General features: G+C 48.0%; 2 protein-coding genes across 3 annotated transcripts in view; one reads left to right on the forward strand and one right to left on the reverse strand.

Moving 5' to 3' along the window:
* glis2b (GLIS family zinc finger 2b) overlaps positions 1 to 17,041 on the forward strand; it is a 35,840-nt gene that overhangs the window by 10,926 nt on the left and 7,873 nt on the right. Inside the window, exons 2-3 of the mRNA XM_058048782.1 lie at positions 15,893 to 16,078; positions 16,171 to 16,304. Of these exons, the coding sequence (XP_057904765.1) occupies positions 15,901 to 16,078; positions 16,171 to 16,304 (312 nt within the window). The 5' untranslated portion in view covers positions 15,893 to 15,900. The remainder of the gene's footprint in view (positions 1 to 15,892; positions 16,079 to 16,170; positions 16,305 to 17,041) is intronic.
* The window catches only part of pam16 (presequence translocase associated motor 16), a 33,335-nt gene that overhangs the window by 5,683 nt on the left and 10,611 nt on the right, over positions 1 to 17,041 (reverse strand). For both annotated transcript variants that reach the window (XM_058048799.1, XM_058048797.1), the window contains exon 5: positions 2,052 to 2,222. In XM_058048799.1, coding sequence (XP_057904782.1) covers positions 2,052 to 2,222 — 171 coding nt within the window. The remainder of the gene's footprint in view (positions 1 to 2,051; positions 2,223 to 17,041) is intronic.

The raw sequence follows: 17,041 nt of genomic DNA on the forward strand, positions 1-17,041 counted from the left end.
ATAGTCACATGACCACCGTGGACACAGATACAACCCAGTAACGGGGTCGTGCAGACTTATTAGATCCAATATAAGAGGAATAATTCTCACTTTTGATTGACACCCCTTAGAATATTTAGGTTTTATGGCTCCATTATCGATTATTAGTCAAAATATATTAAAATACAAGTGATAGGTAGTATTCCGGTCACTAGGCGACACCAACGTTACCTTACATGACCTCACTGTGCTCTAAAGGATGCTGAGTCAAATAAGCTTTCCTCCCGTTCTGTGTGGCAGTGGTACGTTTTTGACTTCTTACTTTGTCTTTCATTCCCGCTCCATTTACAACCCTTTAAGTTTAGATTAAATAAATTTAGCCAAATCCCTCCAGCACTGGTGACTATAGGGGTGTTATTTCATGTCTACAGGGCTCTAATGATATTAAAACCTGTATTTAGGTCGGGTCTGGAACCAATGAACCGCTATAAACAAGGGACGATGGTATTTTTTCAGAAATGGCATGGCAGACTGTGGTCTATTATGGTCTATTGTGGTCTATTATTAGTCAAAAAATATTTTAAAATACAAGTGATAGGTAGTATTCCGGTCACTAGGCGACACCAACGTTACCTTACATGGCCTCACTGTGCACTCAATGTTGCCAGCCGTGGATGCTGAGTCAAATAAGCTTTCCTCCCGTTCTGTGTGGCAGTGGTACATTTTTGACTTCTTACTTTGTCTTTCATCCCCGCTCCATTTGCAAACCTTTCCTAAGTTTAGATTAAATAAATTTAGCCAAATCCCTCCAGCACTGGTGACTATAGTGGTGTTATTTAATGTCTATAGGACTCTAATGATATTAGTATTCCGGTCACTAGCCGACACCAACGTTACCTTACATGACCTCACTGTGCACTTGAGTGAAACAAGCTTTCCTCCCATTCTGTGTGGCAGTGGTACATTTTACCTTACTCACTGTATACGCAATTTTTTTTTCACTATTTAACTAGCCATGTTACACTATTCAGCATTAACTGGACAATTAGACAATGTTTATCTAGTCATGTGACACGCACTGTTTAGCACTGTAACTAGCCATGTTACATGCACTGTTTACCCAGTCATGTTACATGTCACTGTTCCAACTAGTCATGTTAGATCATTGCTTCTCAAATAGTGGGGCGGGACCTCCTGGGGGAGAACGGGGACCTGTCGGGAGGGGTTCACAAGAGACTTTCATTTCAATGCAGACCTACCAACATGTACAAATTTATAGTACTCAACATATAATTTGATTTGTATACTCTCCATTTTGTTACATTTTCCTGTTTTCACTTTTAAGTTCAGTCTGTTTGTTTGTTTTTCCGGCTTTTTCCTGATCATGGAATGGATTTTTTTTTTTGATCCGCATACTGATTTTTTTTGGTTTGAGCCCTTTAAATTCCAGATGCTCTTCCGGATGAATACCGATGATGCTTACTAGTGGAGATTACAACCTGAGGTGTCCGCTCCAAAGTCCAGAACGCTAACCAACTTCAGTCTGTGCAGTACAGATAAATGGAAAGGGGGGGTTGAAATGAGTATCGTCTCATATCGGGGGGGGGTGTGTGAAAGAATTTCTGTCCCTTAGGGGGGGGCATGACAAACTAATTGAGAAGCACTGTGTTAGACACACTGTTTGGCACTGTTATAACTAGTCATGTTACACACACTGTTTGGTAAAAATAACTCAAGTAACCCCCCCACCCCCAAAAGACTGTTTTCGACTACTTGCAGCGAGTTTCTTTTCTTATAAAAGCCTGCGAAATACAAAATATGTGAGAACAGGCTGTGCAGAAGCAGCCAAACGCCCTCACTTCCGAAACACAGACCTCATCCAGCAAGCCCTATAAAGTACATGCAGCTGCTTAGTGAGGACTGGGGGTGGTTGGGGGGGGGGGGGGTGTTGATCTTCTGCAGCCTGTTAGAAATACTACAATGGAAAAAAACAAAACATTTTTGGGCATGCAAGCGCAGCAAAACATGTTTACCTAATATGTCGTAAAATCGTGCGGTTAAACTTTTATCACCTTCCCCTGCAGCAACGAGCAACCGCTAGTTGGGACTGTTTTTCTACCGGCTTCGCTTCTTTCTTTCTTGCCTTCCCCCTCCTGGTGAGAAGCGGTGTGGCCGACGCCTCCACTTGGCTGGCCGCGCATGCCGTGTGATTGCATGCAGGAGTCGGAGGATTGCATCACTGCCTGTGGGGAAAGGCCACAGGAATGGACTGAGATGGGGGGGTTGGAAAGGAAGAGTGAAGGGCATTGTGCGAGTCAGTACAGAGTTAAAAAAAGAGGAAGGATTACAGGGACTAAATACACCAAGCGAGATGAAAATGGTGGCACGCGGGTTAAATCTTGCCCTGAAGGTATTTGCTCAATTGTGCTAGCTAAAGATATAAGCTAAAACAAACAAAGATACTTATACACGCACCCACACAAAAAAAGGGACTAACGTGACAACAGACACTTAAGGTGGAAACATCGAGTACGCATATGACAGCTTGATGCCCCTGCAAAGGAAAAAGATGCCTTGATGCCCCAGCGTACAAACGAAAGGAGAAACACGAAATGAAAGCGGTTCAAGCAAGGGTAGTGGCGAAAGCTGATTGGTCCAGGACTCCAGCCTCGAGTGTATAAAAAGCCAGGCAGGGAAAGGAAGGGTGCTTTTTTTTTGCAGCTGCGCTGTAATAAGACCCGCTTACTTGTAGGTATACAGGGACTGCAGATAAACCCGGATGTATGTATTAGGTATTGTTGTCAGGAATAAACAATCTGGTTCTCATTCTAGAATTTGGTTGTTTAAGATTCCCTTATCCTCTATTCCAGGGGTCTCAAACTCAATTTACTTGGAGGGGGGGGGGGGCACTGGAGCTCGGGTCTGAGTGAGACTAGGCCGCATCAGGTTTTAAAAAAAAACCCCCAAAAACTTTATTTAAAAAAAAAATGTAAATAAAAATTTATTAAAAACAAAAAAAATGTAAAAACTTCGCTTTGGTTCCAATTTTCTACAATAAAAGCTCTGATAAAACATTCCACTGTTCTCAAATATCTTACTTTTTATTTTTCTACACACAATAAGATGAAAAATAAATAAACAAATCAAGAATGAAGAAAATCTGTCACGCCCTGTGTGGGTTCGCACGTGACAGTTTATGTTTGAGTTTCCGGCCTAGGTTTTGGTGTCCGTTTTGTACTCTTATTTTGTATTTAACTTCCTGTTTTGCCCTGTCGTCCTTGGTTGCCTTAATCACCCACACCTGTCCCTAATTTGTGTTTGTATTTAGTTCAGGTGTGTGCATCTCCCCTTTGTGGGATTATTGTTTGTTTGTCCTGCTGCTACCTGAGTTGCCTTTTTCTGCTGCTGCTTTTACAGCTAGAATAAATATTATTTACCTGCTATTTGGTCCTGCTCTCTGCATCCTGGGGTCGCACCGCAACACAGACATGCCGCGTCGTGACAGAATAATCCCACCAAGTGACGACGACCTCGCGGAGAGCGATTTTTGGACCTGGCAGCGTTTGAAGGCCATGGAGGACGAGGAAATGGCGATACCGCTATGGGAGATGGAGGACTTGGTGTGCGGTCCGGACGACACGTTCGTCGCTACGGCGTGGTTGTATCCCGGACCCATCGATGACGCTCCAGATCCTCCGCGACGCCGACGCAAGCCGCGGCGCCACAGAGCGACGCCTAGTTCGCCTTCCCCTCCACGCCAAGTCGAGGTGCACCCGCCCTCATGCCCTGCCGGCTTCGACGAACCCGATGACGATCCCGCGGAGCTCGACGAATGGACCCGGCAGTTCTTCGAGGCGATGGAGCAGGAATGTGCAAGGTACACGCCGGAGGAACTGGATACCATGGTGTGGGGGCCGGACGGCACCCTAGTGCCCATGGCGTCGGTGTTCCCAGTACCCGCTGCACACCCTCCGACGCGGCGGCGTCGCCGACGCACGGCATGTCGCCAAGAGGTGTGGCCGCCCTCTTCCGCCTCGCCATGTCACGCCACGGCACAGCTCAACCCTCTCGCTGTTGCCGAATCCCAGCCCGTCGTGCATTCCCCGACGGCTCCCGCGCCAAGTGGCGAGGCGCCCCGGCTTCCTCCAGTGCCAAAGCCACGCAGCCCCAGGTGTTTCCAAGACCCGGCTCCCGTGCCAAGCTGCGTGGCCTCACAGATTCCTCCAGTTCCCAAGCCACGCAGCCCCAGGGGTTTCCAAGACCCGGCTCCCGTGCCAAGCTGCGTGGCCTCTCAGATTCCTCCAGTTCCCAAGCCACGCAGCCCCAGGGGTTTCCAAGACCCGGCTCCCGTGCCAAGCTGCGTGGCCTCTCAGATTCCTCCAGTTCCCAAGCCACGCAGCCCCAGGGGTTTCCAAGACCCGGCTCCCGTGCCAAGCTGCGTGGCCTCACAGATTCCTCCAGTTCCCAAGCCACGCAGCCCCAGGTGTTCCCAAGACCCGGCTCCCGTGCCAAGCTGCGTGGCCTCACAGATTCCTCCAGTGCCCAAGCCGCGCAGCCCCTGGGGTTCCCAAGACCAGGCTCCCGTGCCAAGCTGCGTGGTGTCTCGGATTCCGCCTGTGCCCAAGCCGCGCAGCCCGAGGGGTTCTCAAGACCTGGCTCCCATGCCAAGCTGCGCGGCATCCCTGATCCCGCCCGTGCCCAAGCCGCGCAGCTTCAAGCCCAAACAAGTGGCTGTGGCCGGGACCGCTGACCTGGAGGAGCCAGTGACCCTCCTCCAAGCCTCCCTCCTCCCTACCCTGGTTTCGGCTCCCTCGGATGACGGCGTCTGGGATCCGCCTTCGAGAGGGGGGGCTAGTACCACCTGCTGGGCTATGCTGGAAGCACAGCCCAGCCCGCCTATGGAGAGGGGGGATGGAGCCACCTGCAGGGGGAGTGAGGAGGCACAGCCCACTTCACCTGCAAGACGAGGAGCAGGGCTTGCTGGAGCAGATGATGAGGCTCTGGCTTGGACGCCTGCTGCTTCGCCGTCTCTGCGTCAGGGCCGGACGCCTGCTTCTTCGCCGTCTCCGCGTCAGGGCCGGACGCCTGCTTCTTCGCCGTCTCCGCGTCAGGGCCGGACGCCTGCTTCTTCGCCGTCGCACCCAGGGCGCCCCCCTGAGGACGCCTACCTTGCGCTTGGTCGAGGGCGCCCCCCGGAGGGTGTTTACCGACCTAACCCTTCCCTCCATCACGTGGAGGAGTCTTGCTGGCTCCGCCGGGCCTGCCGCCCCGGCCGGCCCCCTGAAGGGTCCCGTCGGCGACCCACCTCCGGTCCCCCCACCACCCTTCCCTCTGAACTGTTTCGGACGTCTGGGATCCGTCCTTGAGGGGGGTGTACTGTCACGCCCTGTGTGGGTTCGCACGTGACAGTTTATGTTTGAGTTTCCGGCCTAGGTTTTGGTGTCCGTTTTGTACTCTTATTTTGTATTTAACTTCCTGTTTTGCCCTGTCGTCCTTGGTTGCCTTAATCACCCACACCTGTCCCTAATTTGTGTTTGTATTTAGTTCAGGTGTGTGCATCTCCCCTTTGTGGGATTATTGTTTGTTTGTCCTGCTGCTACCTGAGTTGCCTTTTTCTGCTGCTGCTTTTACAGCTAGAATAAATATTATTTACCTGCTATTTGGTCCTGCTCTCTGCATCCTGGGGTCGCACCGCAACACAGACATGCCGCGTCGTGACAAAATCAATCAATCAGTAATAAATAAATAAATATAATAAAACTGCAAATAATAAAAACTTAAGAAACCACATATAGTTGGTGGGTAGACAAATTATTTTTTTTCAGATTAAAATGAACAAAGCATTATTAGAGCCCTGTAGACATGACAAAACACGACTATAGTCACATTTATACTCTAACATATTGCGCAACTGCAGGGTCTTGAGACACATGCTAACTCGCAAACTAGAGAGCTAGCGACCTAAACGGTAGCCTTCAAGTTATTTCCTTTAAACTTAAATAGCCAAAAACTTACCACTTCCACATGGATAGGGAGGATAACTATTAAGTTATTTAACCTTTAACATGAACATTAATCAAATGTAATATTTTTTTCTGGGTACATGATACCATACAGCATCCATACAGTCGCACTAACATTAAACTTTCATACCAAGGCGGGGGCCTCAAACTAGTGTCCTGCGGGCCACATTTGGCCCACGGGCCGCGTGTTTGAGACCCTGACCTAGAATGAAAATGCAAGTTTAAGGCTTAAAGGCCCAGTGATTTATTCATGTGTTTATTTTTTAATCACAGTCGACACAGCAGTTGGCTCGCCGGCTCCCGACGCGGCGGCCATGTTGTGAAATGCCCCGTGCCGTCGTAAGATGACTCACGGCCCCTTCAAAGCCGACTGTACCATTGCGGGCAGTGCCTGAAGCCATGCTTAGTAGACGCGGCAGAGTTGTCGTCCTCCGGGGGATTATCTGTTGACCTTTGATGCTCGGCTGTAGCGAGAAGCATTTTAGTTGATTAAAAGCGTATGCTTCGTGTTTCTGACAGCGGGAAAAAAAAAAAAAACATGGCGCTGAACTTGGGTTCATCCGCTGGTTTTGTTTGAATGTGAGGACTGGAGTAGAAATGTACTTATTATGGGCATGCCTGGTTTCCGTTGTGTTTTTTTTTACAAACACGAAATTATTTTTGCTGGCATTTTTGCTGAAATTAGGGGTGCACGGACCATTTTGAGGGAATTATGACATCATACCAAACATTAAAAATAGCTTAGATAACCGCTTGTGTTTCAGAGACATGCTAGTTCTACCAAATGATGGAAAAAACCACCATCAAACACACAAAAAAAAGACCTCCAGGGTCTCATACCGGCTGCTCGGAGCGTGTCCCAGAATACAGTGCACCTTGGCGGGCCACAGGAGCTGACTCCTCCTGCTCTATACTCTGGTTCTCGGTCTTGAGTAGCAGAAAGTTATGGGTATCTGTTTTGTTGCTACCATTTTCTGCATGAGCCTTCCATCCCGACCAGGAGTGCCGTGGGATGTAATCCCATGGTTTACCAGGCCATAAGGCTTACTGGGCATGCCTGGTTTCCGTTCTGGTCTTTTTACAAACAGGACATTATATTGGATCGGTCAATGCTGGCATTTTTGATTAAATTAGGGGTGCATGGACAGATTTGAGGGAATTATGACATCATACCAAACATTAAAAATAGCTTAGATAACCGCTTGTGTTTCAGAGACATGCTAGTTCTACCAATTGAGGGAAAAAAACACCATCAAACACACAAAAAATGATCTCCAGGGTCTCATACTGGCTACTCGGAGCGTGTCCCAGAATACAGTGCACCTTGGCGGGCCACAGGAAGTGACTCCTCCTGCTCTATACTCTGGTTCTCGGTCTTGAGTAGCAAAAAGCTATGGGTATCTGTTTTGTTGCTAGCATTTTCTGCATGCGCCTTCCATCATTAGGCCTTAGGCCTTCCATCCAGGAGTGGAGTGGGGTCACGGTGCCGTGGAATATAATCCCATGGTTTACCAGGTCATAAGGTTTACTGGCACAATGAGGAATCTCAGTCTGATGGCGGTTTATGATCAGTCCCGCCTCTCAGCTTGACAATACAGATGTGATGTCCTTTAGTCGGGAGTATTTGCTCCCAAAGTCCGCATACATGTCAGTCAACCCCCACCGCGGGAGAAACATTTAGAGGAATTATAATGATAGCATTAGCATCCATTAGCCCAACATTTTCTTCAACATTCCACCAGGCAGACAAGATAGCGGTGCTCATTTTAGCGTCCAGCTCTTGACAACAAACCGCAAGTGTGACCCCGCCCTCCTCCATCTTGACTCTCCTCCTCCCTTTTGGCACCTAGCCTCCATCCCTCCCTGCCTGCCTGGAATTCCTCCGTCTGAGCGCTCTGGCAGGAGGCCATCGGTAGCTCTCTGAGAAGCTTCCTGTTTCTCCGTCACTTCTTCTGTCCCCTCTTTTTTTGTTGTTGTTGTTTTCTCTTTCTTTGATCCTTTCTTCTGTTTCCACTCCTCCCGTCTCGTCATTTTCCATTCACTTCCTGCAAGAACCGTCTCAACTCCCACCCAGCAATAACTGTATTATCCCTATTGGCTGGTGTTATCCAAATCAATATCATACATGGTTAATGTGTCAGTAAAATAGCATTGAGGGGCAGAATACAGAATTACATAATAAAACAAAATGAGAACCTCCCCCAAGCAGGAGGAGTAGACACTGAGGTTTCCTGTCTGGGCGAGGGCAGATGCTTGGTGCAAAAAAAAAAAAAAAAAAAAGTGTTTTTGTGCTGGTCATCCATCAGGTGGGTGGAGCATACGTATATGCAGGAACTGTGCTTCTGCTGTTAATGGCCAGCAAATAGGCCGAGGGTGATTAATGATAACTGCCACCTGGCATAATAGAAATGAATGAGGCGGATGGGAATAACCCACAAAGTCAAAAAGCATGCGATGCGACATAGGCGTCATTTAATTAACGCCATCGCTCTTCCTGCTTGTTATTAACGATGGACTACGGAGGCCTGGTGTGAGAGCACCATAAAAGAAGAAGACGAAAATCTGAGGTGAAGTGATGCTGAGGTCAAGTTCCATCGTGTTCCTTCCATTGGATGTGTGGTTCCCTTCGTGTTCGTTCTGTGCACATTGTGCGTGAGAACGAAAGTCCTGGAAGATTTACCTCCTTGAGAACACCTCCCGGGGTCACAGCAGGGGGGGTAGATTAGGTTACAGCCAAGCTCAGCAGGGGGTCCACACACACACACACACACACACACATATCTTACACCTGAGGGTTGTTGTATCTCGATGTCTGTGGTTGTTTTGTGGCACAATCGGACCAGAATCCTCACTGAAGATCAGTTGATCAGGGTCAAGGAGTCTCCACTGATCCATGTGAGCTTAGTCTCACGGGAGCACGAAGGTCCACGAGCCCACCGACCCTCCGCTAGGTCGTCCTTTAATCACCCCGCACCTCTCTCACGCCTCTTACCTAACCTTAACTCACCTCTAAAGACACCCGGGTCATCCTAATACAAGATGATGCAGGGCTTGGAGATCAGGTGGTCACGCACAAAGCCTCCAAGCTATGGTGGATTCTCACTTTGCCCCCCCGCCCCCCTCCCCTCCTCATTGGCCGTCGCCTCTCGAGCTGCTACAGCCTGTGTTTACTCTGCTCTAGAACGCCAGGGCCTCGCTGAGGGGACAATGCTGCCTTTCAGAGAGACTCTCGACCCCACGGCCGAGCACGGAAGTCTAAATGGCTGGGGAGGAGGGCGGACGGGGGGGGGCGGCCGACACCCCTTCCCCAAACTTCACAGCCACCCGCCAGCTAACATGCACACACAACCGAGCAGTGCATCTTTGTCTCTATCCCCCCTTTTTTTTTTTGTTTATGTTTTTTTTTTTTGCTTTCCCATTTCCCACAACTGACTGGATCATCCAGCTCACATCCAGATAATGTGACTCACTTCCCAACCACTCCAAATTCCTAAGAACGTCCAATGGTGACTGAGTCATTACCTGGATAACATTAAAAATGTAACACAGTCAAACGCCACTGGGGGTCGGAATTTAACTTAAATTTCCGCCTCTACAATGTTTCAGTTGTGATTTTGCGGTCTTTGGGAAAAAAAAAAAAACGCCAAAAATGTCTAAGGCAGGGGTCTCAAACACGCGGCCCGTGGGCCAAATGTGGCCCGCAGGACACTAGTTTGAGGCCCCCGCCTTGATATGAAAGTTTAATGCAAGTTTGATATGGATGCTGTATGGTATCATGTACCCAGAAAAAAATGATTACGTTTGATTAATGTTCATGTTAAAGGTTAAATAACTGTTAATAGTTATCCTCCCTATCCGTGTGGAAGTGGTAAGTTTTTGGCTATTTAAGTTTAAAGGAAATAACTTGAAGGCTACCGTTTAGGTCGCTAGCTCTCTAGTTTGCGAGTTAGCATGTGTCTCAAGACCCTGCAGTTGCGCAATATGTTGTAAATAAAAAAAGTATAAATGTGACTATAGTCGTGTTTTGTCATGTCTACAGGGCTCTAATAATGCTTTGTTCATTTTAATCTGAAAAAAATCATTTGTCTACCCACCAACTATATGTGGTTTCTTAAGTTTTTATTATTATTATTATTATATTTATTTATTACTGATTGAGTGATTGATTGATAAAAACTAAGATATTTGAGAACAGTGGAATTTTTTAACAGAGCTTTTATTGTAGAAAATTGGAACCAAAGCAAAGTTTTTTACATTTTTTTGTTTTTTATAAATGCGTTTTTTTGTGTTTTTTTTCTTCACCCAGACCCGGGCTCCAGTGGCCCCCAAGTAAATAGAGTTTGAGACCCCTGGTCTAAGGTTTCTATTAGAATCAAACCATGTGACATTCAATCGGCTAATGGATCCATCAAGTGATTGATTCCGCCTTGATGTAATTAAAGGTACGCATGGAGAAGGCGCTTGCATGTTTGGAATAGCGTTTCACACAGCATGGATTACAATACTAAAAAAGGCGGAAGCCACCTCTCTGTTTGTCCCCACACAGAGGATGAGAGTGGGATTTACGGAAAAGGTTAAGCTGGTCTACGCCTCTGGGTAAGGGGCTTACTCATTCGGTGGATGACAGGCGATTTTCTGCTACTTTAGCTCGCGGTGTTGGGAGTTACAGTGACTTTGTCAGACATCTACACTTGACTTTGAACGGACAAATAAGCTTCTGGGGTCAGAAGAGTGTAGTCCATGTCGACAATGTACAGTCGTCCCTTGTTTATAGCGGTTAATGGGTTCCAGACCCGACCTAAATACAGGTTTTAATATCATTAGAGCCCTGCAGACATTAAATAACACCCCTATAGTCACCTTTACACTCATTATTAGTCATCATTTGGAATTCAGTGCTGGAGGGACTTAGCAAACTAACCATTCATTCATTCATTTTCTACCGCTTTTCCTCACGAGGGTCGTGGGGGGTGCTGGAGCCTATCCCAGCTGTCTTCGGGCGAGAGGCGGGGTAAACCCTGGACTGGTCGCCAACCAATCACAGGGCACATATAGACAAACAACCATTCACACTCAAATTCATACCTATGGACAATTTGGAGTCGCCAATTAACCTAGCATGTTTTTGGAATGTGGGAGGAAACCGGAGTACCCGGAGAAAACCCACCCATGCAATGGGAGAACATGCAAATTCCACACAGAGATGGCCAAGGGTGGGATTGAACGTGGGTCTCCTTGCTGTGAGGTCTGTGCGCTAACCACTCGTCCGCCGTGCAGCCCACACTTTGTCTTATTGTCTTTAATTATTTCGACTATATTGGGTAAGAGAGCGTAAAGGTGATTATATAGGGGTGTTACTTTATGTGTGGAGGTCTCTAATGTTAAAAAATACATATTTAGAAAGTTGTAAACAGGTTTTCTATGCTCTAATTATGAAAATTAATTAATTAATTCATTTTCTACCACTTATCCCCACGAGGGTCGTGGGGGATGCTGGAGCCTTTCCCAACTCTCTTCGGGAGAGAGGCGGGGTACACCCTGGACTGGTCGCCAGCCAATCACAGGGCACATATAGACAAACAACCATTCACACTCACATTCATACCTATGGACAATTTGGAGTTGCCAATTAACCTAGCATGTTTTTGGAATGTGGGAGGAAACCGGAGTACCCGGAAAAAACCCACAGGGAGAACATGCAAACTCCACACAGAGATGGCAGAGGGTGGAATTGAACTCGTGTCTCCTAGCTGTGAGGTCTACGCGCTAACCACATGACCGCCGTGCAGCCCGAAAGACAAAAGTAAGAAGTCAAAAATGTACCACTGCCACACAGAATGGGGGGAAAGCTTATTTCACTCAGCGTCCACGACTGGCAACATTGAGGTCATGTAAGGTAACGTTGGTGTCGCCTAGTGACCGTAATACTACCTATCACTTGTATTTTATTATATTTGGACTAATAATAGATAATGGAGCCATAATCAAACCTCAATATTGTGAGGGGTGTCAATCAAAACTGAGAAATATTCCTCTTATATTGGATCTAATAAGTCTGCACGACCCCCTACTGGGTTGTGTCTGAGTCCATGGTGGCCATCCCTAACTGGGTTGGTGAACCTGGTCACCCCCCCTGCTCTGTACCTCCCAGACACACGGCCTTTCTCATGTGGGCCCCCGGCCAGCGTCTCTCAAAGACCCCCATTCACCAGAGCGAGTGTGTCACTATACGTGTGTGTGTGTGTGTGTGTGTGTGTGTGTGTGAGGACGAGAAAGGGTGGAGTTTGTTGAAATTAATGTTTCATTAATGACTTAAGTGTGCTGGGCTGCACACAGGTTACACTTGGGTAATGCGCTACGGGGGCGTGAGGGATGACGCCTCCACTCTACTAACTTGAGTGGAGCAGTTTAGAATAAAACAGCCTGTCAGGATTCTCATTCATCCTGGGCGTTGTATCCATGGCAACTGAACTGTTCAGGCTGTCTTAGAAGACGTTTCACATGTCATCCTCGCGGGCTTCATCGGTTCATGCTCAATGACAAGATAGGACAGCTCTAGGCTGACTGGGTGCAGAGAGAACTGCCTTAAAATAATACAAACCCAGTTTATGTGCCGGCAAAGACCACTTGTCAGCACGGCAACAAGCACCTGAAATATCTGCTGAGAAATGAAGTCATCAAGGACTACAGCAGTCCTACCCAGTCTTTCAGCATGAACTGGTGACGCTCTCGTCTGACTAGAGCCCCATCCTATCTAGTCTCTTAGCACAAACTGGTGACGTTGTAGTCTGACTAGAGCTGTCCTATCTAGTTTTTGAGCATGAACTGGTGACACTATAGTCTGACTAGAGCTGTCCTATCTAGTCACTGAGCACTGAGCATGAACTGGTAATGCTCTAGTCTGACGAGAACTGTCTTATCTAGTCACTGAGCATGAACCGGTGATGCTCTAATCTGACTGGAGCTATCCTATCTAGTCGCTGAGCACTGAGCATGAACCTGCAAGCTCTAGTCTGACTAGAGCTATCCTATCTAGTCTTTGAGCATGAACTGGTTATGCTCTAATCTGACTAGAGCTGTCCTATCTAGTCTCTGAGCATGAACTGGTGATGCTCTAGTCTGACTAGAGCTGTCCTATCTGGTCTCCGAGCATGAACTGGTGATGCTCTAGTCTGACTAGAGCTGTCCTATCTGGTCTCTGAGTATGAACTTGTGACGCTCTAGTCTGACTAGAGCTGTCCTATCTAGTCGCTGAGCATTAACTGGTTATGCTCTAGTCTGACTAGAACTGTCCTATCTAGTCTCTTAGCTTGAACTGGTGATGCTCGAGGCTGACTTGAGATGTCCTATCGAGTCACAGAGCATGAACTGGTGATGCGCTAGTCTGACTAAAGCTATCCTATCTAGTCACTGAGCACTGAGCATAAACTGGCAATGGTCTGACTAGAGCTGTCCTTTCTGGTCTCTGAGCATGAACTGGTGACGCTCTAGTCTGACTAGAGCCGTCTTATCTGGTTTCCGAGCATGAACTGGTGACTCTAGTCTGACTGAAGCTGTTCTATCTGGTCTCTTAGCATGAACTAATGACGCTCTAGTCTGACTAGAGCTGTCCTATCTGGTCACCGAGCATGAACTGGTGACACTAGTCTGACAAGAGCTGTCCTATCTGGTCTCCGAGCATGAACTGGTGACACTCTAGTCTGACTAGAGCTGTCCTATCTGGTCTCTTTGCATGAACTGATGACGCTCTAGTTTGACTAGAGCTGTCCTATCTGGTTTCCGAGCATGAACTGGTGATGCTCTAGTCTGACTAGAACTGTCCTATCTGGTCTGTAAGCATGAACTGGTGACTCTAGTCTGACTGAAGCTGTCCTATCTGGTCTCTTAGCATGAACTGGTGGCGCTCTAGTCTGACTAGAGCTGTCCTATCTAGTCATTGAGCACTGATCATGAACTGGTTATGCTCTAGTTTGACAAGAGCTGTCCTATGTAGTCACTGAGCATGAACCGGTGATGCTCGAGGCTGACTTGAGATGTCCTATCGAGTCACAGAGCATGAACTGGTGATGCGCTAGTCTGACTAAAGCTATCCTATCTAGTCACTGAGCACTGAGCATAAACTGGCAATGGTCTGACTAGAGCTGTCCTTTCTGGTCTCTGAGCATGAACTGGTGACGCTCTAGTCTGACTAGAGCCGTCTTATCTGGTTTCCGAGCATGAACTGGTGACTCTAGTCTGACTGAAGCTGTTCTATCTGGTCTCTTAGCATGAACTAATGACGCTCTAGTCTGACTAGAGCTGTCCTATCTGGTCACCGAGCATGAACTGGTGACACTAGTCTGACAAGAGCTGTCCTATCTGGTCTCCGAGCATGAACTGGTGACACTCTAGTCTGACTAGAGCTGTCCTATCTGGTCTCTTTGCATGAACTGATGACGCTCTAGTTTGACTAGAGCTGTCCTATCTGGTTTCCGAGCATGAACTGGTGATGCTCTAGTCTGACTAGAACTGTCCTATCTGGTCTGTAAGCATGAACTGGTGACTCTAGTCTGACTGAAGCTGTCCTATCTGGTCTCTTAGCATGAACTGGTGGCGCTCTAGTCTGACTAGAGCTGTCCTATCTAGTCATTGAGCACTGATCATGAACTGGTTATGCTCTAGTTTGACAAGAGCTGTCCTATGTAGTCACTGAGCATGAACCGGTGATGCTCTAGTCTGACTCGAGCTGTCCTATGTAGTCACTGAGTACTGCACATTAACTGGTGATGCTCTAGTCTGACTAAAGCTATACTATCTAGTCACTGAGCATTAACTGGCAATGCTCTAGTCTGGCTAGAGCTGTCCTATCTGGTCTCTGAGCATGAACTGGTGATGCTCTAGTCTGACTAGAGCTGTCCTATCTGGTCTCTAAGCATGAACTGGTGACTCTAGTCTGACTGAAGTTGTCCCATCTGGTCTCTTAGCAGGAACTGGTGATTCTAGTCTGACTAGAGCTGTCCTATCTAGTCACTGAGCACTGAGCATGAACTGGTGATGCTCTAGTCTGACTAGAGCTGTCCTATCTGGTCTCCGAGCATGAACTGGTGACTCTAGTCTGACGAGAGCTGTCCTATGTAGTCATTGAGATGAAGCATGCTAGGGAGAGAGGCAAAGCGTCTTTTAAGGCAACCTGAACAGTCTAGTTGCAGTCGATTCAACACCCTGAGAGGCTGCAGCTTATCTGACTCATTGTGATGATCCCTATGATGCAAGATGGCTGTTGTTATTAATAACCGTCAGCAGAAACAATTGAAAGCGTTGAAATTGTGCTCCATAGTGCTGTGGTTAGGAACACCCCATGTGGGACAGCTAGATACCGCGCCCCGACCACAACCCCTCAGGCTGGGTCTAGAGGTCAGTGTGTTTGGGCGCAGGAGGAGGTGGAGTTAGTGCAGCTGGACTTAAAAGCCTGGAGGGGGGGTTACCGGTGGGGTCTTAAAGGTCTGCGGGGGTCTTAAGGTGCACGCTGTGGGGTTGGGAAGGTTGGTGGGTTGGTGTGACAGGGTGCAGAGGGGTGGGGTGGGGTGGCGGAGTGCTGGCGGTGAGGGTGACCATCTGGATTGGATTGTAGACATTCCTTAGGAAGAGTTTGCGAGTAAAGGTCAAGATTGGAAAAGAGGAAGGGGGGGGGGGGGGGGAGCGGGGGGCGCTGTTTATTTTTCTGTGGCTTACTTAGTGTTTCAGTTTACTATTGTTGGAGAGAAATACTTCCCCGTGGGATATGCCCTTAGATGCTCTTCGCCAGGCAACTATATATTTCGTTGTCGTTGACGAGTCTTTTTCGGAAACACCAGACTCCCATCTTCCGTGGTCTGACTTGGCCCCTCATGCGTGTCTGCATGTTTGTGCAGGTGTGGTCATGCTTTCCCTGGATGAGCCCCTGGACCTGAAGCTCCCTCGGAGGACCAGTGGGCGGGATCGAGGTTCTCGCTCGCCCTCCCTTTCCCTTTTGTTTCCCCAACGAGCACACCACCTCCATATGGCGGATGACGGCACGGCGGTCATTGACCCCGCCTCACCAGCGTCCCCGCACACAGGTAGGTGACATCGTTATCCCGTTTCCTCGTCTCACGATTTATCCGACTTATTATAAATATTTGTATATATATATGTATGCTGTGTGTCTTAGGCGTGCAGGTCGTACCCCATGACCGAACAGACACCCCAACCCCGCCTGCGGTGGATCTGAGCATGTCACCGTCCTCCTTACGGCATACGCCAACCTCGCCAGAGATGACCAACGGCAACTACATTCCTTCTGCGGTGGGTGGAATAAATACTCTGTTGCAAACAGCTGAATTGATGTCAAATTCCCGGTGGTAGCGAGAGGTAGCTCATCACGGCTGGCATTGAACATGACTAGCAACAACAAATAACTAATATAAATAATATATAAATAGTAAAAATAATATATTCATTCATTCATTCATTTTCTACCGCTTATCCTCACGAGGGTCGTGGGGGTGCTGGAGCCTATCCCAGCTGTCTTTGGGCGAGAGGCGGGGTACACCCTGGACTGGTGGCCAGCCAATCACAGGGCACATATAGACAAACAACCATTCACACTCACATTCATACCTATGGACAATTTGGAGTCGCCAATTAACCTAGCATGTTTTTGGAATGTGGGAGGAAACCGGAGTACCCGGAGAAAACCCATGCAAACTCCACACAGAGATGGCAGAGGGTGGAATTGAACCCGAGTCTCCTAGCTGTGAGGTCTGCGCGCTAACCACATGACCACCGTGCAGCCCGAAAGACAAAGTAAGAAGTCAAAAATGTACCACTGCCACACAGAATGGGAGGAAAGCTTATTTCACTCAGCGTCCACGGCTGGCAACATTGAGTGCACAGTGAGGTCATGTAAGGTAACGTTGGTGTCGCCTAGTGACACATTCACATTCATACCTATGGACAATTTGGAGTCGCCAATTAACCTAGCATGTTTTTGGAATGTGGGAGGAAACCGGAGTACCCGGAGAAAACCCATGCAAACTCCA

This window comes from Doryrhamphus excisus, chromosome 15 (assembly GCF_030265055.1).
Source record: "Doryrhamphus excisus isolate RoL2022-K1 chromosome 15, RoL_Dexc_1.0, whole genome shotgun sequence".
Taxonomy (NCBI): domain Eukaryota; kingdom Metazoa; phylum Chordata; class Actinopteri; order Syngnathiformes; family Syngnathidae; genus Doryrhamphus; species Doryrhamphus excisus.